At 35.1% G+C, this 24,943-nt stretch overlaps 2 protein-coding genes and 1 long non-coding RNA gene across 7 annotated transcripts; 1 reads left to right on the top strand and 2 right to left on the bottom strand.

The window, feature by feature from the left end:
- Positions 1-5,960, bottom strand: LOC132710291 (OX-2 membrane glycoprotein-like). 2 transcript variants are annotated; one of them, XM_060686172.2, is made up of 5 exons: positions 5,731-5,960; positions 4,699-5,019; positions 1,679-1,987; positions 818-957; positions 1-170 (listed from the first exon to the last, which is right to left on the bottom strand). In XM_060686172.2, the coding sequence occupies exons 1-5, from the start codon at positions 5,780-5,782 to the stop codon at positions 66-68; spliced, it is 927 nt and encodes a 308-aa protein (XP_060542155.2). In that variant the 5' UTR covers positions 5,783-5,960; the 3' UTR covers positions 1-65. The 2 variants fall into 2 exon arrangements, with proteins under 2 accessions (XP_060542155.2, XP_087751060.1); XM_087894934.1 differs by lacking the exon at positions 5,731-5,960 and having other exon boundaries at positions 4,699-5,513.
- LOC148113330 (uncharacterized) lies at positions 1,748-14,801 on the top strand. 3 transcript variants are annotated; one of them, XR_015734434.1, is made up of 4 exons: positions 1,748-1,878; positions 6,850-6,965; positions 8,452-8,500; positions 12,195-14,801. It is a non-coding gene; the product is annotated as an uncharacterized LOC148113330 (long non-coding RNA). The 3 variants fall into 3 exon arrangements; XR_015734433.1 differs by lacking the exon at positions 1,748-1,878 and adding an exon at positions 4,924-5,037; XR_015734435.1 differs by lacking the exon at positions 1,748-1,878 and adding an exon at positions 6,484-6,625.
- On the bottom strand, positions 14,436-24,326 carry C5H3orf52 (chromosome 5 C3orf52 homolog). Of its 2 annotated transcripts, none has more exons than XM_034413406.3 (6): positions 23,501-24,326; positions 21,589-21,712; positions 18,379-18,536; positions 17,768-17,838; positions 15,904-16,103; positions 14,436-15,135 (listed from the first exon to the last, which is right to left on the bottom strand). In XM_034413406.3, the coding sequence occupies exons 1-6, from the start codon at positions 23,624-23,626 to the stop codon at positions 15,128-15,130; spliced, it is 687 nt and encodes a 228-aa protein (XP_034269297.1). In that variant the 5' UTR covers positions 23,627-24,326; the 3' UTR covers positions 14,436-15,127. The 2 variants fall into 2 exon arrangements, with proteins under 2 accessions (XP_034269297.1, XP_034269307.1); XM_034413416.3 differs by having other exon boundaries at positions 15,904-16,100; positions 23,501-24,309.
- Positions 24,327-24,943: the final 617 nt, after the last annotated feature.

Here is a 24,943-nt window from a genome sequence, read left to right as displayed (position 1 = left end):
GTGTTCATGTCAAAATATTTATATATAAATAAGAAATTGACTTTAAAAAAAAGAAAAGAAATATTTCATGTGTCCAGAAACTTTCTTTCAGCGAGTGATTTCACAGGGGCTTTTTCCTTTGTGCAGCCATTTTTTCTACATAATGTTCTTCTAGAACGAAGTCGAACAACCTGGCAGAGAAATAACACATTTTAAAGGCTGAATTAAGGAGAAGATCTAGACTGTAAAATTATTATCTGTTTAGAACAGACATTTCAGCTGAGAAAAAGCTGCTTATTGGTTTCAGAACTTGAAGTACTCTATTATTATTGCTTGGGACCTTTATTGAATGGAATCACTTCACTTGCAGATTCTATTTTTCTGCTGGTAAAACTAGCATGGAAATAGAGATCACTTTTCTTATTGCTTGGGTGGGTAGAAACGTTAATTCTACCCCCAACAATTCCATCATATTACCCGGTGTACCCATCAGCTATTTGTATAAAAATGATCCTGCCTTTCTCAATGCCACTAAAAAGCGTAATCAAAAGTCTAGATGACATCTGCCTTCCCTTATTTGCTTCTATTTTTGCTTCTCTGTCCATTGGCTATCCTTCCTTCACCAATCTCCTTCATGAAGATCCTGGGTATATATGTACATATATTCAGCTGTATCCCCTGACTTGGTGGCTCATTTTGGTAAGCAAAATCTGTTGTTCAAATATATAGAGGACTGAAGTTGAAATTAGCTCTAATTATCTCCTATAATATAATTAACCTCACTGTGCTGGGGCATTTCATTGTTCCATAGATACTATGGAATATATTTGAGACTTACCCAGCATGGAAGATCTTGCTCTTTTTCTACTAGTGCTCGTCTCCTTCGCCAGTATATGAAAAAGATAAATAACCCCAGGAGAAATAGGGAAACCAGTATACAGATAGCTGCAATAACAATTCTTTGATGTTTGTTTGGGGCTGTAAAGAGAAATTAATAAATAAGAATTGGCTGGTGAAATGATAATAATAAAAGAAGGAATAGAAAAGATCGGGTGCTCAGAGAACTGCATTAAAATCTGGCTTTATAAAAGAATCTTAGGGACATAGTTTGTACTACATCCAATCCATTCAGTGTTGTCAATAGCATAACATAATATAACATTTCTAATACAGATGATGGATCAAATTGGAGCAGTAATGATAATGACTGTGGAAAAAGTCTAGAAATCATATAATGAGCTTCTTTCCTAATACACTTCTACAGAAATACAATTTTAAATGCATTCTTTACAATAAGCATTTTTTATCTACTTGTCTAAATGAGGGAAATGGCTTTCCTTTAGAGATGCCAATTAGAAATTCTGCAAATTATAATCTCTAATATATCTGTAATAGAAACAAGCTGGGAAAGTAAGTTTGTTCTAAGATTGTTGGGTTTTTTTGGTAGAATTAGCAAGTCTAGTTTAAAAAAAACATCTTTAGAGAATTATAGATTTGATCAAGGAAATGACTGGCATCCTTTGGGCTCATTTGTATATGCTCATAAAATAATAAGCACATGAAGAAAGTGTTTGCCAAGAAAAATAGTAGATAACTTCTAAGACAAACTATGGTAAGACAAGAGAGAAGAGAGAGGGTGCAGGAGAAGGGGAAAGGGAAAGGAAAGGAAAAGAAAGGAATTTTCTGACTTTAAACCCACCTTGTTTGTTTACAATTTCAGATACCGTCAACTCTTGTGAAGTGTTTAAAGATGGATGTTGAATAACACAGATTACTGAATTTTCTGAGGCTGTCTTGGACAAGACTTGAGTAATCGTGCTGATAACAGTTATTGTCTTATTTGAGTGTGGAATCATATGTGATTTTGGCTTTATCTGAAGAAGTTTCTTCATCTTCCAGGTAATTACTGGAGCTGGTCTTCCTGTTACTGAACAGTTTATTTCTCTTATTTCTTCCATATTATCTGGATTAGGAACTTTTCTTACATATATTTCAGGTTCTGTTAGAGCTTCAAAACAAATTGTTCAATTAATATTTACAGCTGTGCTTTGGGAGTAAGAAAATTTCTATTATTCTTGCTTCTGATGAATTAGATTGACCAAATTATTTATTTATTAAGCAACAGCAGAGAGGAGAGAGCAATAAAGGAAGGATTTCCTCATTAACAGTGGACCATTATGGTGAGAAAGAAGGCAGAGAACCTAGAAAGACACATGTCTACAGAGATGATTAGCTACCACTATCTGGTCTAGTACAGGTAGAAAATAGATAGAACACATGTCCAGGTAGCATGCTACATATTGCATTGCTGTTGAGTGCATGATTAATATGGTCAGCAATGATTCACCTCTTTTTAGCCAAGCTGGATTAAATGGTAATGCCTACAACTGATAGTTACTCACAGTCATATATAGAAATTTCAGAGTTCACTGCCATAAGCTGATTATGATTATTAGATGGCAAGTGATTTGTTTGTTGCTGAAATAGGAGGACACAGCAGCAGCAGGCAGTATTGCCCAATACTGTAGGAAGATCTGCAGATTTTACAGTTTGGATTAAATATTTGGAAACTGTTGCCAAAGGGTATCAATCCAAGCAAAATTGAATTAAAACAGCATAGAATCAGGTTGCATGAACGCAGTACAGGAGCAGTTTAAATGGATAAACTGTGGAATTGATATGTTATAAGAGTGCTCTTCTGTTGGCCTGTATTAGCCATCCCTCCACCTCCTTCCCACTATTGGTTGTTTAATTAGGTTTCCAGGGATTTCAGCTAGAGATTCTTTTGACGTATACCGTAATTATAGAAAGTATCACAGAAAAGGAAGGAGAGTTGATAGTGTCTTAATGTAATAGCATGCAAAACTCCATGGCATAGCAGTATCTATTAGCTGACATGTTGAAAAACTAGCGTAGTAAGACCTGGTTAGCCTTAGGTGGGAGACCACCAAAACTTTTAGAGCTGAAGGCTATGGTGATATATCAAAAAACATCCTGAAAGAATAGCAAGCACTTCCGTACAGTTACCAGGGAAATGATATGAACATATCCATATAACTTTCAGGAGGTGAGCTGGGATCAAGAGAGTCTCTACTTTTACCCCTAGCATGTAAACAAACACGATCTGATCTTGTATTGTAAAATTGCCTTATTTTCTTTATTAAGACTGCAAAAGATGCTACAAATTATCAAAAGGCAGGTATCATAGATTTTATGTTAAACAATTGTTAAATTGATTGTTATTGATTCAGAGAAGGAATGATTAAAATGTGATCATAATCTCTCTTACTTAAACCTGGCCTAAAATCTGAAATTTTATTGGCTAATTCACACAACACAACTAAATGTGTACTGCAAAACATAATTACAGTTTATATAACCCCTCCTCCAAAACCCCTATGTTAATATTATGGTATCATAAAGTGGCCCACTCACATAATACCTAGGAAAAATATATGGATTAAAAATTACTCAATCCTATTTTAGCCAAACATAGCCTATTATACAAAATAATTCAGAGTTCTAATTCTAATCCTCACCTGGATTCATTCCTGTGATTGATACCTGGTGTCAGTAGCTCTAAAAGATATTATAAGCTATAGTAAACATTTGATTCAAGGAGTGTTCCTGTCTTTGTGAAATACCATCACCAATAACCTGCAAGGGTTACCTTCTAATAAAATAAAATACACTACCCAAAAAGGACAGAAACACCCAAGCTGGCAAAATATGGAAGGGTGAACTTTGGAAATGAAGCAGAAAAACACCTCCTATGTTACTTTTGAGTAAGTAATTAATAGACATTTCTGCTGTTCAGCAATGGTTGCCTGCCCATTCTAACAACAGGGCAAGTAAGTAGTGTAGATAAGTCACACAGGAAAGATGGAATGTGTTGATCATAAGAACCCAGAGGCAAAACAACCAAGAGTGATACTGATCTGCTTTGATCTCTCAATAATGATCTGCTTTGGCACAGAGGATGAACAAGCAACAAGTTCTTAGACAATAACCTTCATACAAGTATTTCTCCCTACTAGCAAACACTTGAGCACAGGTCAGAGAAGCCGAAGATAATAGATATGGGGCAGGAAAGCTGTTAAGAGAAGCCTTCAAAATCAAGCTGTGAATCTGCAGGCTTTTTTTTCATACAAGTGATAAGAATGCAAGATAATGTAGCTGAAAGAGGAAAGAGATAGAAAAAGAACCAAATTAATTACAAGTTAATCATGACTGAATAAAAAAAAAAAGGGAGAGGAGGGGATGAGATGAGATAAGATGGGGCAAAATAGCTTAAAACTGGGAACTACATCCAAAACATTTAGAAATTACTGAATCGCCTTAAGAAGTTCATAGATATTAATGCCTTTAGGAAACCAGATACTGGAATTATACAATGCATGATACTTCAGTAATCCTCATTCAGTTCAGCAATCTTTATGTGTCTGTACACACACACACACACACACACACACACACACACACACACACACACATGTAATAAAATTTCCTTCTTTTCTGATATTACCATAGTTAATGAGATTTTCTTTAAGTCATGGAAGAGACAGAGGCAATCAACTTACACTACTTCAGAGAAACTGTTCTCTTGTTCAGAGAAACTATTGCACATTATAAATGTTATAGAACTGCTATAGGTAATGCTGCTAGCATGAAATGATCTGCAATTGTTGAAAATCCAGACAATAAAACAATATAACTTACCATAGACTTTGAGACATATCTTGCCTGAAAAAGGTCCTAAGGGAAATGTATTGAAGATGCAACTATAACAGCCTTCATCCTTGAACGTCACCCCATTGAAAGTGATGGCAGAAAAAGTCAAATCACTCTGGGAAAGATGGATATTGCTCTTGTTACTTAACACTTTAGCTCCATTAGCCTTGCTGTAAATTGCTATGTTCGTTTCGTTTTTTTGCCAGGTGACCTGAATAATATCATGATTTTTGGCCAACTGACAGAACAGAGTCACATTTTTTCCAGTTGTGGTAATTTGAACAGGCTTGTGAATCACTCTTGTGTCACCTGAAAAGAAAGTCCAAGGTACTAAATTCTGAAGACCTTTTAAAAAATGAATTCTTAAGGACATAATATCACCACATCAGCAGCACTCTGAATATTGTTCTTACCCAGACCTTAAGATGATTTAATTAAGCCCTCCTCCAGGTGCAGTTACAAATAGCAATAAATAAAAATAAAAATATGAAATAACTCTCTAGCCTAGTAGCAGTAGCCATGGAGACAAACCAGCATAGATAGGGTGTCCTGGAGGAATCGCTTTTGCATTTTAACTTGCGATAGCCATATTTGATGTCAAAGTCATGCATTAGTTTATCAATTAATCTAGCAAACCCCAGTAACATACCACAATCTGATACTACCCTGCTGCCAATATTTTTTCTCTACTTTATCTGAATCTGGCATTATCATTCAATCTGTTCTGCTATCATTGGCATCATACAAGAAAAACATTGACATTTACTGTTGAGATTATCATATCTCAGAGAAATACTGCTCAAAGTCTTCTAATCACATGGCTTTGTCACATGGCAATAATAACATGCAATAAAGCTAATCAAGAAGCAAACAACTTGCTCTCCTCTGGCTATTTTGAATTACATCAGATTCACTCTGTTGGACCAGATGCAAGGAACTGTGGAAGTTAAATTGTAGTCCAAAATATCTGGAGAGCATCAGGTTGACTACAGCAATCTGAAAAGTTTGTCCAAAACTCACCTACAGAGTATTGAATCCAGAGAATGCAGATAACAAGGAATACAGAGATCATTTTAACTCTGTGTGATGTTAAGGCACTGATAAGTTACACTTAGAATCTTAATTTATTACAGCGCAATTAAAGAGAACTGAAAGCTGTCTTTTAATATTTTGGGGAAGTCCTTATAAAATCACATCAAGGGGAATTCTATGACACTTGATTTTTTTAATATACTTAATCCTATACTCACTTATTCAGAACCAAGGTCCAGTTTGAATTTTCCACAATCTAAGGTAGCCTGTAGATGTACTACTATAGGGTAGTTCCAACTCGGTCATATGTTCTTGGTCACAGTTTACTCTGAATTTCCCAGTGATTAATATAAATGGAAATAAAACACTTGGAGCCAGCTTCAAAATCCCATGTTACAAAAGAGTTATTGGCCTCACTATTCCACTTCTTTCAAAGAGATGGTTTACTTAGCAATATGCTTTAAATACATGACAACTTTAGCTAACTACTAGATATGAGGCCCATTTTCTTTTAAAACCGCATGCTGTCAGTTGACAAGAAACTCTATAAAAAGAAAAATGTGGTTGCCTTGCTAACCACTACCTGTAATGATAAAGGTTTGTGTTGCTGCTATATGAATACAAACTCATTGGACCGAAACAAGTTAGTTCATTATATTTACATGTATCTCCTGAATAATAGTTGCTTTTCAATTTCTTCAAAATTTTTGGCTTTGTTGGAATATGTATGGATCTGTAGTTTGTGACATGCTATGCAAAAAACTAAGGAATGGACTTCATATTTTGCTGTTATGATTATGAGCATATGAAGTTAGTCATACTACTAAACAAATCCTGGCTGAAGTTTCTGTCTTGTGATTCCTGAAAAAACTTTAGCTGATATGTAAGTAAGGTTACTAGAAAGTCAAGATTTAAGTATCTATTGCAGTCTGTTCTCGTACACTGTTGGGAAATGATGTCATTTGTTTAGTAATGACACCCCCAGAGATGATATGGTTCAGGAACTTTTTTTTCCCACACTGCAAGCATGATCATACTCTGATTCTAAAGAACTTGTGAAAGAATGCTTATGACTTTCTGACAGGAGTTTTCTTTTGGTCTTTCCAGCCAGCTGTACAACTGTAATAACCAATACAAAAAAGACAGAAGAAAGAAAGGGGAAGTTACCGGTAATTTAGTGTTACCAGAACAGAAGACATGGGAAACAAAATAGTTAAAAAAAGGTAAGTTCCAGATTGTTTCAAGGTCAATGTTTCACTTTAAACTTGAGTCCCTACAATTACTATAATTAATGTCAAGGTCAAGTTTTCCCAAGATTTGGCCAATTGCCAAGGTCACACGTTCTCCTATTGTGATTACTTGAAAAGTGATTTTTGTAATTATATAACTATAGAGGCTACTTTGTAAATATGCCTTCTTCCTATGCATATTATATGGTTTGAAGTATGTTGAATTTAGCTATTAAAGAAGGGGTATCTAAAACTATAAAGAAATAAGATTCTACAGATTAGTGTTTATCAAGAAAAAAGTGTTATTTTCCCCCAATCACTAAGAAATATAATTTAAATCGTTCCATTTATTACTTGTTGGAAATTTATTTCATTTTTGCTAATATGGAAAATAACCCTTACTCATAATAATTACATTTCTTATGAATAACTGCTGGATAATTTTTAAAATAGACAGTCATTATTTTTATGTTCCAGCAGAAGTAGGTGCGCACTATGCTTTTCACCTAGTCAATTCTACATTTCAATTCAATTCTACAATTCTACATTCTACATACAAATTCTACATTTGTGTGAATGACTGAATGATTGATGAATGAATGGACAAAGATGAGAAATGAGGTCCTTGATTCAACCCCTGATGTTGTCTGGGATTGAAAGTGAAACAGTTTATTTTGGTTGATCCGTGGATGGAGAATACCAAGGAATACCAGAACCATAAACTACCCTGGGAAGTTGAAAAATGTCCAAAAACAAGACAATGGTAAGATATTTCACCATTACCAAAAAAAAATCTATGAATATGTTTATGCAGCCAGTAGGAGGACAATTCCATTTGAAGGAGACTCTACTACATATGTATAGGATTGCAATATAACTTACCATTTATTGTCTTAAATGTATGTAACAACAGAGTTTGTGCCTTTAGCAACTAGTTAAAGTTAACTAGTTAACTGGTCTCCCACTCTGGACGTTCCATCACTAGCAATGATTATCATCAGTGGGCTCAAAATATGCTTATTATTCAGTGAGACCTTGAGAACCTAATCAAGATACTGTACCTTCTAAAAATTGTAGAAACTATAATCATTGAAGAAAAGATAGGAACCGACTGCACAGTAAAGTCAAAGCAGAAAGAAAGTCAGTGAAGACAAAAGAGCAAATAAATTGTGTAGAATGCTGGTACTAGTTTTGTCTTGATTTTATCTGCAGAACATTGTAGAAAGAGAAATAAGCAATGGTACCATATTTCCACCATCTTGCAATAATAAATAAAACTAACAAAGGTCAAGATAAGAGATAGTAAAAAAAATAATAGTCAAAAAACAAAAGCAAAAAAAAAAAAAACCAAAAGGAAAATTCATAAAGAAAACATTCAGGAAACTGATAGATTCGAATATAATGTTGATTCAAACAATGCATTAATAGTGTGGCTGATCACACACCCTCTTTAGCTGTTTCTTTAATATTTCTATTGCAGCAAAAAACCTTGGTCTCATTTTAGAAGAAGACATGCAGTGAGAAAAGATGTAAGTAGTCTTCTATTTTGTTTAACTTTTTGGTTCTAGGTTTGCTTGGTAAGGGAATGTGGCTGAGATATAAACCAGCACAGGAATCTATAAAGTGAATTATCTGAAGATACTGTTGCTTGGTCAGGATTTGTACTAGGAATTGGGAAACTCAGGTTCAATCTGTCCCAGTCATGGAAATCCAGGGAGTGATTTTGGACCAGTACAATCTATTTTACGGGCTGGTATTGGATGGATAAAATGGAATTCCCCATGTAAACTGGCATGCTAAGAAGTCATACAGACTGACTACAAACAATGGTAGCAACAATGGTGCTTTGGAAGATCTGCAAGAAATACCATTTGCCTGAAAGAAAAACTGGTGGGACCATAAAATAGACAAAGTAATAGAAAATCAAAAACTTAAAAGTACTCTGGGACTTTAGAATTCAAACAGACAAGCATCTGCCACATAATACCCCAACTTAACAATTGTTAATATGAAAGACAAAAAAGTCTAGGGAATGAATATTGCAGTATCTGGAAAGAGCAGATTAGAAGCAAAAGAACTAAAGAAAATCACAAAATATAAAAACCTGCAAATACAAATAGAACTGTGGCAAAAGAAAGCAAAGATAGTACCAATAAGTAATAGGCTCCCTGGATGCAATCCTAAAGCATCTATAGCAACACTTGAACAGCTATTTTGGAACATTGCAGATATCCTGCATTGACATCTCTAATACCATCAAACAACATACTCCTCTGGATAAAAATGTAAAATCTAGTCTAAACTTCTGGCTGACTGTACAACCAACTATACTATCCATAAAACAATATCTGTACTTTACTAGGACCAATGGGATTTTTACTTTAAAAAAATACTATAAGGATCAACTTCATCCTTCCAGATGGCTATAATATGAATAAAAACACTTTTTTGTTATAAAACAATTATACAACTAATGACACACTACTGCATGATAACAAAAATACTGGAGAACAGCATCAGATTCAGATTGGCAAGTTCAAATAAAACTCAACAAGATGAATTTCATCAGAGACAAATGCAGAATCTTTCAATTTGGTAAGAAAACATTAGAAATTTGTAGTTGTGGGCAGCTGGACATGCATGAAATGTATGATTGCCTTAATGTCTTACAAATTAAATATGAATCAAAAATTAGTAAATGCAGTTCAATGCTTCTTTATTCTGCTTTAGTCAGATCCTATGTAGCATATTCTTTTATTACAAAAATATTACAATATTTATGAAAGAAAATGATACATACACTGAAATATATTCAGAGTAGAACAAACAAGATGAGAAGGGGTCTGAGAAGAAAAATGTATGAATAATTGGAAAAGGGAACACTGTAAGAGACATGATAGCTGTCTTTTCCTAACTGAAGGCCATCATGTAAAGGCAAAGCAGAATTAATGTTGTTTCAGAAAATGACTAAGGACTAAGAGTTGGAATATAGAGTGTCTACAATTCCTTCCAATCCTGATATTTTATGGTTTTATAAAAATGAAAGATGTGGAGTGATTTGTTGAGAAATGGAAGAAATAATTTAAAAGGAGGAAGCTCCAGAAACAGTCATGTTTATCGTTGTTGTAGCTAATACAAGTGTTTTATTTCAGTTATAGTTTTTCATACTTTTCATAGTCTAGTTTAATCATATTTCTATTTCCCTGATTATTAGGGCAACAAATCTGCCACTCTGCAACAAATCTACTTCCTTTTGCAGCCTTCTGTAAATTGAAGAATAAATTGATGAAAATAATAGCCTGGGAGGGTTAAACAAGTTCTGCTTTTGGCCAATCCAGTGTTTTAAAAAGGCTCCAGAACAGTTACTCTTTGCAGAACTTCCAAAGTGCTTAACCAAAAAGGCCTTATACCCTTCTGTCCTCTCTTAAAGTCAGGTCTCCTGTGAGTTTATTGCAGCTTTATGGTACTTTCTTCTTTTAACCATAAAAGAGAAATGATTAGCTGTTGCCTTCTTCTGCGAGTTTTTCAATTTTCAGTCTATAGATTTTAGTTTTCCTAAGATATCATAACCAAGTGGTCATCTACTTACCTTTTCAAAATCAGCAAAGTCAGCTCAGTGTGCACCTTTTGTCACCACTGTTGTTCCTTACATATTTTTGAGTGCAAGAAAAGCATAAAGTGCTCAAATATAGGACAGGTTTTTGCTTGGATTTCTCATTTTATTCCAATAAAGATTGAAAACATTTCCTTACTTTCTGATCAGGTATTTATTGTAATACAGTAAATGCATTTTAATATTGAAAGACTGAAAAGTTAGGATTTATTCATCTGACTTCCACTTGCTGGCAAGCTTTAAACTTTCTCATTCAAGCCCCTCTTTTAATTGTTTTATTATTGTTATTACATGTTGGTGCAAGGTATTAATTCTTTTTTAGCCTTTAATATTGAAACTGTTTCAAAAAGTCAAATTTCTTTAAGGTACAATAAAATTGTGTTTTATATGAAAATTTATTAGGAAGCACAGAAGAGTTTTGTGAGAACAAGGAGCTTATTGTGCATCTAACCTCTGGCCTGAATCTATTTAATTGCCATTTCCAATTCAATTGGACATTTTGTTAAAAATGGCTCATGAATTCTCATGACAATGTTACCATGAAGAATGTTGCTCTAGAGCAGGGGTCTCCAACCTTGGCAACTTTAAGACTTGTGGACTTCAACTCCCAGAATTCCTCAGCCAGCTTGCTGAGTTGAAGTCCACAAATCTTAAAGTTGCCAAGGTTGAAGACTCCTGCTCTAGAGCATCCTTCTTCTAGAGAACTGATATCTCCTTGTCTGTTCCTTCCCTACTTTTCACACTGCTAGCATAGTAAAGATGTCCTAAACTGTTTTGCAGCAACTGTTTTTATATGTTTTTACGGCCACTCCAACTATTGTAAAGGAAAATAGAAGAGCTGGGCTTGGATTTTTTTTTTCAATTTCTTGGTTTCCTCTCTGCAATGAATCAGCAAAACAGAATCAGTATTCTCACATTACTCATTTCTGCATCCTTTTAACATGGTTGCATTGCTACAGCTGTGAGAAAAAGGGAGAAGTGATATAAAAAATGACCAGAGAGACATCTAAACAATACCTTCTTATGGACTCTACCAACATCAACCCACATCTACTGAATCCAGCAGCCATTTGGACAACATAGTGTTGTCAACAATGAGCTCCGGGATTGAAGCCCAGGATTCAACAGAATAATTTAATGACATCAGATAACTGATTTCCTTCACCCTGTGACTCAATTAGACTTGGTGTGTGAGTAATGCTTTTGAGCTTCGTATTCTAGGGAATAAAACGATATTCAGCCACAATTTCAATGACAGTTATAAATATTAAAATGCCCAAACCTGGGACTGGTGTTGTTTTTCAAATTTAAAGCATCTGAACTATGAAGATTTGTACACATATAGCTTACAATTCTTTTATATTTGTTTTGATTGGCTTTAGTTTTACATTAATTAACAATAACCAAGTCTGGATCTAACTAACAGTTGAATTTTAATTACTTGACTAACCAATATAAAGTTTATATTGGAGGAACTGTAGTTAGGGAATAAACCTAGTCACAGGTTATTAACCAAATTAAGAATAGTAATTAAATTAAGGTGTAGGAAACGTATGTATTATTAGAGTTCTAATATGGAAAAAATAACAACTTTAATCTCTTTTTATCAGGACACTGTTTACAAAATACCAGACAGCCATTCTGAATTACATTATACTACTATTGACTTTGCAGAACGTGCCAGTAGCAACATAAATGCGTCAAGCACTATGACTGACTATGATGATATCATCATTATTTCCAAAACAGTGACTCCTGCCGGCCAGCAAGACAGCAATGATTATGATGATGTACTAATAAATTAGGAGTTGCTTTATATTGTCTGCTTAGTGTTGTTTTCTTTGGAAAAGCCATTTTGATAGAATTTTTTAAATTTTTAAATGGTGTACAGCAGGCCTGTCAAACTGGTGGCCTGCAGGCCGGATACAGCCTGTGCAGGTCACGCCCACCCCAGCTCCGTAAAGGCAAAAACATTGCAATACGTCATGATACAACCCGCGATGTGAGCGAGTTTGACACCCCTAGTACATGTGTTTATATATAAACGTGTGTGTGTGTATAATCAATAATGTTCTCTCTCAAACTATTAGAGCAGTTTCTAGGATCTTCAATATTTCATGGTGTTCTGTGGTGATATTTATACCGCTTCAAAGTGCTGGTCTAACCAGGCTATCCTTTGGTACATACCAGACCATCTGAATCAGTCCATACAGCAGCCTTCACCTGGAGAATATAACCACACCACTGCAAAGTGAATTATTAATACAAAATGCTCAATATGAACAACAACTATTTGCCAGGCTTTCAGTTGTAGGAAAATCTAGGAGAGATGACACTTTATCCATCAGATCTCTGGTCATCATGGGGATAAAGAGTTGTCTTTCCCCACTTCTTCTGTGACCTCATTCAGTCCTGAGCTATCAGAACCCTTCAATCATCTAGAAAAACAGTTGGTAGGTGCTGGGGTTAGCTATATGGTAAAGGAGGGTTTCTTTAGAATACTAAACCTATAGTTAGTTAAGTCACCCAGAGTTACTGTGTGGTAAGATAGGCAGCTAATAAAATTTTACAATTAAAATAAATAAATATCTTTTAAAAAAAAATAACTAGCTTGCAGAAATGAGGAACTGGCAGTTAACATGTGAAATAAAAAATAATTCTCCCCCGGCACTGAGTAACCATTAATTGTTAGTTGAGCTATTTTTATGCACAGCTTGGTACGCCAGATCCAAATTCAACAGCAGTGAGGATATAGGTCTTTTAGAAGACCATTAAACCCAGATTTAAAATCAGCCCGAATCTTATGATGGATACTGTGTTTGTGGATGTGTAGTGTCTGGTGAAGGTGATCTCTGTTATTCTTCCAGCCGCTGTCAGCACTTTTTTACAGAGGGGAATTGACAGAATCGCCCACTTCCCCTATCACTCCTTCAACCCTGGCAGAATTTGGGAGGCATACACTTTGCCTGCAGAATCAGAGCACTGGTGGGTAAAGATCCATCTATACATATGCTTTGGGTAGTGTTAACCTGTTACAGCAGCTCATAATCAGGTAACCTGATTCAAGCAGATTCAAAGTAGCATATTTATTGCAATGAGCAAAGGGTTAGGTTACAGAATCCTGAAAATGAGATGTGTCTATTTTGATCCTCATCTATCAAGGACCACATTAAAATGGAGCCTCAAAGTTATTGAGGAAAAAACAGTAATTGCCAACTTCCACAAAAATGTCCTGTCTTCCTATTCTGGAAAGTTTTGAAACACTTATTTTCATTATTCTTAGGCTCCAGAAAATCCCTCACAAGCAACCTCCACCATCCCTTGGATCATGTTGGGTTGGAGGACTGTTCACTGAAGCAGGATAACTTCTCTTACTTTAGCAGGGCGCCTCTGCCATCTCACAGATGAATAGTAACCCCCCTGCTTGGTATTCTGAATAGGGAAGGTTTGGCCAATAAAATTGGCCAGAGTTTGGAGGTACTTTTCAGGTTCTCAGTTAGGATTGTTGCATATAATAGGTGTGCCCTTGAATTGAAAATACAGCTTTTGAAAATGCAGATTGCTTCAGCCAAGGGGGTTACTAGGTTTACAGGAGGTGGGAAGGGAGGAACCAGCATTTGTTTCACCTGCTGCAATAGAAGGAAAGCCCCCATTCTGACGAATTTGCACTGAAAGGAAATTGAAAGGAATTTCAATTGAAATTGAACTGAAAGGAAAGAAAAGCAAAACTGGCATTTTTTTTCAATTCTAACAGAAGGCTTCAGACTTTAAAAACTTGCACATACTGCATACAATCATATTTATATTGCTGAATTAGGGAGTTTTCACTTTTAAAAAATTGCAAACCAAGCTCTTCGTCATTAACTTTAATAGGGAAGAAGATAAAAAAGGTCTTTCCAAAGAAGAAATAACTTGCTCCTAATAATCTGGTACAAACAATTGAGACTTATATAGCTTAAAGGTAGTGATAACTATATTTGCTAGGGAATTACCATTTTCTTCATTACTGTAAAATGTATACAAATGAAAGTAAAACTGATAGATTTGTTCATCCCTACTGTATTTTCCTCAATAGAATTAGTTTGACTAGTAACTAAATTACTATTCAATTACTATATTACTCATCAATTTTGTTATGAATTATTAAAGCCAACATTCTCAAAGTGACATACATTGTAACAAAAATAATAAGCAATAATAAAAGCAACATTTCTATACAATTGTGGGTTTTTTTGTTGTTTTTTAAATACACTTTTTTGTAGAAACCTGACTTGATTTCAGAAAAATGAAAAAAAAGGTCCTTATTATTTCACCAAAAAGAAGTCTTTATACTGAATAGGATTTTATTTATCTGAGATCTGGAACATTTGTCCTCTTATCAAAATTGTTGATTCAGTTTCTTGTATTCTTATATTATGCTCTGATTGCTTTTCAAGGAGTTTGTTTTCTGCTGTTGCAATATAAAAAATTCATAAGAAGAACAGAAGAGTCCTTCAAGTCACTCTTGAAATCTGCATTCAGTTCTTCCTCCCGCATTGATGGTTTATATTACTTTAAAGAAAAGATAAGCATTTCAAAAATATGAAAAAGAAAACACTTCTAAAATTATTCATTATTAATATTTTTATATCACGTAAATTACATCTACACCAGATATATTTATATATGAATACCAATTGTTATATAAATGTTAGGCATAGATCCTTAACACTAACATAAAAACTATCTCAGGTTTATAAAATATTATTTAATAATTTAAATAAGTAATTATAACCATTAAAGAGGACAAATTAGGATGTTGTTTTACATATTGGGAATTCATTTAGAAGTATTTCTCAGCAAGTAGATAAGATAAATCAAACCAATAACAAGGATAGTATAAGTGACAAGTAAAAGACGCAAAGTTTCATTGCTTTTAATGAAACCTTTCTTTTAAATTATCCCCTTCTATTATTAAATCAAGCATCAAGACTAGATTAAATTTCCCTTGCAACAAAGGTGTGAACAGGTCTAGGTAAATTTAAGACTTCCCATACTATAGGTCATCTTGGCACTCAGGCTCCAAAACTCCAACTCCCTTCTCTACCTTCATGTTTTTTAAGGGTCTCAAATATCAGCATTTGAAAGCTTAGTCATAGATATGGATGCCAGGATGGGAAGTGATTGTCTCATTGTTTAGAACCTGTTACCAAACTAGGAGAAGCAAATTTATAGTTCCTAGGATGTTGGACCAGAGGTCCTGAATTATCAGAGTAAATGTCCTTTAATATTCTCTCAAAAAAGAACATGAACTTATTATCTACTTTCTTAAGCACTTACATTTTATTGTAACAGAAGATGGGTCCAGTGTTATATCTGTACATTCAGGTATATCCAAGTCAGAGATGTTTTGCTTGTCATATATATTTTGTCTTAAAATATTCATTATAAACTCTTCACTCATTCTATAAGTCATGAAGTCAGCATTCTCAATTGGCACCAAGAATTGCAAGTAGTATGATGCTATATTGTTTTCTCTACTGAAGGAATAATAGGAAATGAGAATGAAATGCCAAATGGTTAGAAAACAATGGAAGAGAATATTTGTAGCTCAGGCTTGAAGTACGGTGTTCTTGGTCCCTTCTGAGCTGGTTGTTTTCTTGCAAATGTTTCATTACCAAGCTAGGCAATTTCAGCGTAATGATGTTATCTCATTTGGTAATGAAACATCTGCAAGAAAACAACCAAACTCAGACATCACCAAGGATCCCACAGTTATAAAACAATTCCACCATAATGTTTCTAAGGTTTTCACTTAACATGTTTTAAGTGTAAATATGTTGCTATATGTCCCACTGGGTAGCATAGACTAAGAATCAATGTCACAGGGAAGCTAAGGCTATTTTAATCGACAGTGGCTATAATAACAAAATATCACAAGTCTGATTGTGTCATGCTTGCTCCCATCCTTTACATGTGTAAATTAGGGGAGATGTCTGAACCACTTACTTTTGCTTATTGCTTAATTTTGACTTAAAATATGTTCTTCTTCTCATCACTTAACTAATTGACTTGGTTTATGTCTGTCAAAGTCATTTTCCTTGCTTTCCACAGCTGGTGCTACAGTTACCAATGTACAGTATATCTCTGGAAAATGAACGCAGTTCATTTATACAAGATATGCAATTTGATTTCAGAAACTTCAAACAACCTGATTCTTATGGTAGCTTCCAATTATTGTATAACACCAAAACTCAACATTTTTGTTCACTGGAGCATGGTCAAAAGGAGGTCTAGTAGGGTAGGCCTGCAAGTTTGAAGTCTTCAGATCCATACCCTCTGACATATTATTTCAGAATTGAAGGGCCTATAGCTCTGCATGAACCAAAAGCATTTCCTCACAGTTATGATTTCAAATAATATCTAATAGGTGCCATATGTCAGACAAAAATATATTGTATTCAGTGATGGGTTTCAAAAATTTTTACTACTGATTCTGTGGGTGTGGCTTGGTGGGCATGGCATGGCTTGGTGGGCATGGCAGGGGAAGGAAACTGTAAAATCTCCATTCCCTCCTGAATCCAGGGAAAGGTTACTGCAAAATCCCCATTTCTTCCCGATCAGCTGGGACACGGGAGGCAGAGAATAGATTGGGGCGGGGGGCAGTCAGAATGTTTACTACCGGTTCTCCGAACTACACAAAATTTCTGCTACTGGTTCTCCAGAACTGGTCAGAACCTGCAGAACCTCACTATACAAGTAGGATGGAAAAGCTGAAAAAAACAATATTGGATTCTTTAAATCTTTCATATTGGAGAAACTTCTTACTTGTTCATATTGTTCAGTTAAAAGGTAAAAAAGACCAAACAAGTTCAATAACCACTAAACACTGCTGGAGTTCTTTACAATTTACAGACTCATGTAGAATACTATGATTGACTTTAGTCATGAACAGGATACAAGTGGGGATAGACAGCATCATTTTAATATACTCTGTTTTCTGAAATTATGATATGGCTGAAATAAAATGCTCATCAGCATAAATAATAATTGCATTTCAACATACCATAAGCTGCATAGAAAGTCTTCTTTCTTTCATTCCATATTTTCTTTACTTTCCCCAGCCCACACATGACTACCAAGAGGAAATTCCTTTCCCTAAAATTGCATAATTAAACATATGGGGTTTTGTCACCCTTCCTACCTGAAGGAAATAACTTCAGATGAGATAAAATATATCCCCAATCCAGGTGAGTGACTGTATACATCATTAAGCTATAGAGAGAGAAAAACATTAATCATGATCAGTTAGACAGAAGACAGAAAGAATCCTCTCATTTGGTTTGCAATTAACTTCTAGCTATGTACACTTTTAATTAATTTGAAAATCTAGTCTTCACTTTTTTATTTACTAGACTAAAACCTGATTTTCTTTTCCTAAGGCAAAAATTCACTTGGCTATTCCATGTGATTCTCTAGCAGAATGCTACAAAAGGATGCTAAGTATTCTTATTAAGAGCTTCAGCTTCTTAATAAGTAAAATGCTATTTCCCCTTATATACCATAAATGTCTTATACTCAAAAGGCAAACATTTCTAACCCAAATATATTACATTTCTAGCCTACAGATAAGTCTTAGCTGTCTAACAATAGAAAAGAATAGCTGTCTGTTTTAATAGTGAAAAAAAATACTCAAGGAAAAAAAGAACTACTTTGTATACAGTATCTCTGATAAGCCTAGGGAGAGTCCATTCCATCCATGTTTTTACTTCACAACCGTCCTAAGGCAGTTCTACATAGCTAAAATGAACTTACCCTCTTATTAAGATTTTTAGAAAACACATCATATGCAGATTCTGAGAGATTCACATTAGGGTTTGGACATTTAACGTTTACTATTCCAGAGAAATTACGTGGTACACCACTTGCAATTAATTCAAGATCCCAATATTCATCTTCATCTATGTAAACCACTAAAATAACAAAAGGGAATAAAATTAGTTATTATTCAGGCACATAGCCGAAATATGACTACAGAAACTCAGAGTCTTATTTCATCCAGACCAGAAGTCAACACTTCTTTTTAATTAGAATTTGGAGAACAAGTAAAATTGCCATGTGGAGAAGACCTTGCCCGTTGTCTAAATAATTAGTAACTGGATGAGAAGCTACTATAGATAATAACTACCTACTATCTCTTTTCATAGGACCAGGGCTTCTAAAGCTCTTCCCAATACATCATCTATCTGTATTCTGCCTATAAAAAGAACACTGTCCATGATAGTAGGTTTGGTATTAAAAAGGTTAAACCAAAGTTGGATTGGACTTTTTAAAAGTCTTCAAGGTAACTTAATTTATCTGACTTCATAATGAATTGGAGGGTGTTTTTTGTGTGCTTAGCTGTTTCCCGTTACCTTTCCTACTTCCTGTCTTGGAATGATCCTATTTATATACAAAGGCTTCTTTCTACTCCTTTTTCCCTGCTACTCCTTCTCATTTGCATATATTTCATAATCTGGGTTCTTGATTTGAATTGGGTTTCTCTCCCCCCCCCCTCCCCACTTAAGATTCCACACATTCTAGGATCTTTTTTCAGGATTTGAAAACCTTATTCTTATTCTGTAAAGGTGACTAGTAGAAGTGGTTGTGAGCAGATACCAATGATGATTGTAGAACTTCTATATTGCAAATATAATCTGTAAAGTTAGTTGATACATTAGAATAGAACAGAACAGAACAGAACAGAACAGAACAGAACAGAATAGAATAGAATAACAGAGTTGGAAGGGATCTTGGAGGTCTTCTAGTCCAGCCCCCTGCTTAAGTAGGAAACCCTACATCACTTCAGACAAATTGTTATCCAACATCTTCTTAAAAACTTCCAGTGTTGGAGGATTCACAACTTCTCTAGGCAAGTTGTTCCACTGATTAATTGTTCTAACTGTCAGGAAATTTCTCCTTAGTAAGTTGCTTCTCTCCTTGATTAGTTTCCACCCATTGCTTCTTGTCCTACCCTCAGGTGCTTTGGAGAATAGCTTGACTCCCTCTTCTTTGTGGCAGCCCCTGAGATATTGGAACACTGCTATCATATCTCCCCTAGTCCTTCTTTTCAATAAACTAGACACACCCAGTTCCTGCAACTGTTCTTCATATGTTTTAGCCTCCAGTTCCCTAATCATCTTTGTTGCTCTTCTCTGCACTCTTTCTAGAGTCTCAACATCTTTTTTACATCGTGGCGACCAAAACTGAATGCAGTATTCCAAGTGTGGCCTTACCAAGGCATTATAAAATGGTATTAACACATCACGTGATCTTGATTCTATCCCTGTTTATGCAGCCTAGAAGTAAGTTTACGCTTTTATAACTGGATAGTATTATTTTATTATGATTTAAAATATATTATTGTATTATAGCTGGGGGGAGGCAGCACAGTGGCTCAGTAGTTAAGACACTGGGCTTGTCAGCTGGAAAGTCGACAGCCCAGGTTCAAAACCTGAGTGCCATGTAACGGAGTGATTCCTGTTCCTGTTCCAGTTCCTGCCCACCTAGCAGTTCAAAAGCATGCAAATGCAAGTAGATAAATAAGTACCACTTCAGTGGGAAAGTAACAGTACTCAAGTGACATCATGCTGGCCACATGACCGTGGAAATGTCTCAGAAAGCACTGGCTCAATGGCCTTGAAACGGAGATGAGACTGCCCCCTATAGTTGGCAATGATTAGCGGAGTAATGGAGGGATTCCTTTACCTTTACTTTATTATGGCTGGACTGTGTTCTGTTGAGGTGTGGGTTCTAAATAAAAAATAATTTTTTAATGGGTAAGAAACTTCTTTTTTCTGGTTTTATTAATAATTATTTCATGTTATGGGATATATTATAAAATGATGGGATAGATGAGAATAGAACTTGATCTCCCAGCAAATAATGAGCAACTTAATAAATACTTAAAGTAATTGGTACCATTGAATCAGTTTAATGTTAATAAAAACAGATAGGCTCGTATTAGAATGCTTTCTCATATATACACATACACATGAACACACATGCAATATATATTCGCTTTAAAATTTGATTTGCCTTTTAAACTTCTTTAGGAATAATAATATTTTCACTTCAATCTTTGCACTAGTTTTATTTTATGTATGGGTGTTTGTTCTTTTCTCTTTGTTTTTGCTTCTATTGTTGTTTTACTTAATTAAGGAAAGTTTGTGTTTTATGTTTGGATAATATGTGTCAGTATTAGAAAAAGAAAGTACCTTACACAGTATATTCCTTTTTTAATTTCAATGTCCTATGAACATCAGTAAGATTCAATCTTTTGCCAGAACAGGGCACCACACCAAATTAGGAAAACCATCCCCAAACTTAATGATAGGTTATGAGCATGCATTCAGCTTATTTAAATGTTATATCAAAGGGCCTAGAAGGACCTATAGGACCAGTCTGTTCTACCTAAGTTTTTCTCAGCAGACAAGCCCCTTTATATAAACAGCAAGACACTTACTCCATATAACTGTTTCCAAATTCCAAGAACCATTAACTCTAGGATGCTTCAATGTTCTCCCCACAGCAATTTTGGACAGTCAATACAAAAAAGTTACCTATGAGTTGAGACAATGCATGTGCAGAAAAGGGGCTGATGAAATTACAGTATAGCTCATCTCCTGCTATACTGTACCTTCTAGAAGAACTTACAGTATAAGTATTACTATGGTCAAATACCTAGGAAATTCTGATCTTTTCTATGTAGATCTGTTGTTATCATATCACTATGATTCAATCTCTTTAAGGGTAGATAATTGTCTTATATTGCCTGTAAAAGTAGGCAAATATTTACTACCCATTGACAAATTCACCAATTATATATTTTTTTGCTTTTAGTTTATTATTAAAGTGTTTCTTTACAATTCTGTCAGTAACTGTAATAAAAATATTCATTCATTCATTCATTCATTTATCCCTGTCCCACAATCTTTTGACTCAATTATACACCTAAAAAAAATCACATCCATAAAGAGTACAAACCTGAATACAAAATTAAACTTAAAGCAATCACAAGGATCAACACTAGAAAAACAGATGTTATAATCATCCAGAGTTTGCATTTCCAAAAAATAATTGAAGAACGTGATTTTAAGCTGCTTGTCTCCTAAAGAAACAAGGAATTAGAAAACAAAAAGCATGTTTATATTCTTAAGTATAAAATATTCAAACAGACATACTCAATAATGTTGATGGAACAAAGGAAGTGTTTTTCACTACACCATTGTTCCACATGTCTGACCACATCTTTGCTGACTGATATGACCTCCAAGGTTTTAACCCAAGGTTTTAGCCAGCACTTCCTAGTTCCTTAATAAAGGAACCCAAGATATTTTGATATGCAAAGTAAGCACAGTACTACTCAAGTACATTTCCCCCCAATAAGGAACATTATGATTTAGGTACTAAGATAATATATCATACTAAGTCAGATAATTACTCCACTCAGCCCAGTATGATCAAGGATAGCTAGAAACATGTTTTTATGACTAATTTTTCAAAGTTTCAACAAACAGAAATGATAACATGCTTCAAACAGGATTTGGAAAAAATTAAAAACAAGGCAAAAAGCTTTATGGAAAACCAGAAGAAAAAGAGAGAAAATATAATTAAAAATAAAAAAGAGGCATCCCAACTTCAGATGTAATAAGCAATAGGAATCATGCTAGACTATTAACTCTGAGCAACACTGGCATTGGCTTAATCTAAACCAACATTTAATAATAATCCTACTCTAAGCAATTTTCTTTTTACTCCTTGGAAATAAGTAAAAATCAACTGCAGTCAGTTTGGGCAAAAAGAGATGTAATACAAATCAAAAAGTCTTGCAACTTTTGAAAAACGTGTCCGACAGACTCATACAATTTCATCTTTTTCAGTGAGATAACTATAAAAGTCATAAGAATGAGAATGTATTTTATTTCATTAATTTATTTGATTTCCTCCCCACCTTTAATACTTTATAAGTACGGTAACTCAAGGTGATGTATATATCTAATACTCCTTCCGCCTCCTATTTTCCCCACATCAACTCTGTGAGATGGGTTGGCTGAAAGAGTGACTGGCCCATAGTCACCCAGCTGGCTTTCACGACTAAGGCAGGACTAGAACTCACATCCTCCTGCTTTGTAGGTTGGCACCTGCTTTAGAACCAGGATCACATATTCCTTAAGCTTGTGGCTTGAAGCAGCTAAGAGCCTGAAGTAGAAGTCCTGACTCTTGTTTTGCAGTTTTCTGGTAACTTTGGACGAGTTGCCCATTCTCAGCCTGCCTACCCTATAGGGTTAGTCTTATAAGATAAAACAAGGGGAAACTGCCTGTGAAGTCTCCTTGAACCTTCAGAAAAAAGGGGAATAGACACTGAAAATATTCATCTCAACTTTCTAAGCCTATGTTAAATAATTACTATTATAACAGATGTGGGAAAGAACAAGAATAGTTGCTTGTCTTCTGGCTTACTGGAAGATGAGAGAATCGCTCTGGCAGGACCACCCAGCCCAACACAGTTAAAATGCCAGAGCTCAGAAAAGTGTCTCTTGTTAACAAAAATGTGCTACTATTTCCACTAGCGAAATAAATACACATACATCCTCTGATTACAAATGAAGGAGACGCCTAAGATAAGCAGCCACGGGTGAGAGTGTAAATAGCTGCATAGATACTGCACATAGATAGAGTTGACTCATTCACGCCCTGTTTTTCCCCCAGTACATTTCATAACTCCCCCCCCCCCCAATTGCATCAGAATTACTGTAAAGTTCCCAGGTTTAATAACTCCGAGTAAATTCCTTCTTGAGCTAAATGGGAGGCTGATCAAGCAATTTCTGTTTTCATACCCTGGGAACAAAACAAACGTTTCCCAAAACAGAAAGAAGTGAAGCACCCAGTGGCTTACCGCGGCGGCGGAGCGAAGGGTTTCTTCCTGCAGAAACTCGCTTTCTTCTCCTCTTTCTTCGTCTTTTCGGCTTAGCTCAATGCCCGGCTGATTTTGCGCGGGAAGGAGGCCGTTCACTGCGTCCATGGCTGACTTAGTTTTTCAAGATCAAAGGCAGTGGGAAACGGGGAAATAACTTGTGTTCCTTTACACATCCAGACTCGATTGCGCTGATCGAGAAAGTGGAAGAAGAAAACAAAAGCAAAAAATAGTGTTGGGCTCCAGTGTTGCCAGGAATAAGGATGATTTTCATAATAAAACGATGCAATGTCTGATAAACGTTTTCCAAGATGCCGGTAAAAACAAAAAACAAGGGAAGAAGGGAGCTCTCGCTGTTTCTATCGAGTCCAAAAAGCAACCTTTCGTTCCAAAGTTGCACAAGACTGAATTTTCCGGTTCGACCGCCTTCTATATAGAGCAGGTACTTTAATCAAAACAACTCAGCCTTGTTTTAGTGGAATGGCAAACGAAAAGGTTATGCCTTTGCTAGGCTAAAACAAAAGCACTGAAAAGGTATAATTTTAGTATTAGAAATAAAAACTTAGAAGCAAGGATCAATGGACTTCAGTTTAAAAGTAGACAAATTCAGGCCCAAAGGTCTTTTTTTTTTTTTCAAAAGTCAACTGGACTTTCCTGATTTTTTCCTTGAAAACGTTTGGCTTCTCATCAAAAAAAGTTTCCTCAATCCTGACAGAATGGTAGGGAATGGAAGAATTTATATTCTTTGCAGTCATCTGCTCATTAGCACTCTGAGGATCCGTAGTTGGCTCTCTATAAATCCTTCTATTCCCCACTGTTCAGCAATTTAATGGGTTCTTTTTCCCTACTGAGGGTATGAAATTCTACACCAACTTTTATTAACTGATTCCCTGCATTTATGTGACACAGTTTCTTATACTCGATGGAAGTTGCTTGGGAAGCCACACATGAGTTTGGCTAAAATCTTATGGACTTGGTTATGGAATCAATTACTTGGAAGAAAGTTCTCTTAAATTCATTGGATTTACAATCAATCAGTCAGACCCAAATTATGGATTTTGATCTAGTTGTTACAAATATCAATGGCAAATCTGGGAAAAAATAAAATTGAATAATACCATCTATTAAATATGTTGTGTAATTTTACAAGATTCCAGAGTTCCATGGGAACAAATTAGAGCCATTTCTGTCAAAGCTAATACCGGTAGTGCTAAGCAATTAAAAAAAAATCTAAATTGAGAAGATGAGTACCTATCGCCACAAAGACTTTTAAAGCTAAAACTTTATCCCAAATAATGTACTGTGTATAGACGTGGGCCTATTTTGATTCAAACTCCTTGGACATTGTTCATTCTAAGTTTTATAACCATTCTTCCTCATTTCAAGTTGTATTTTGAATGCTTTAATCTGCATGAAAACAGGTAT

Source organism: Pantherophis guttatus, chromosome 5 (genome assembly GCF_059756535.1).
Source record: "Pantherophis guttatus breed Tessera chromosome 5, ASM5975653v1, whole genome shotgun sequence".
NCBI lineage: Eukaryota > Metazoa > Chordata > Lepidosauria > Squamata > Colubridae > Pantherophis > Pantherophis guttatus.
The sequence above is the reverse complement of the archived record's forward strand: the minus strand, read 5'-3'. Positions and strand labels throughout refer to the sequence as shown.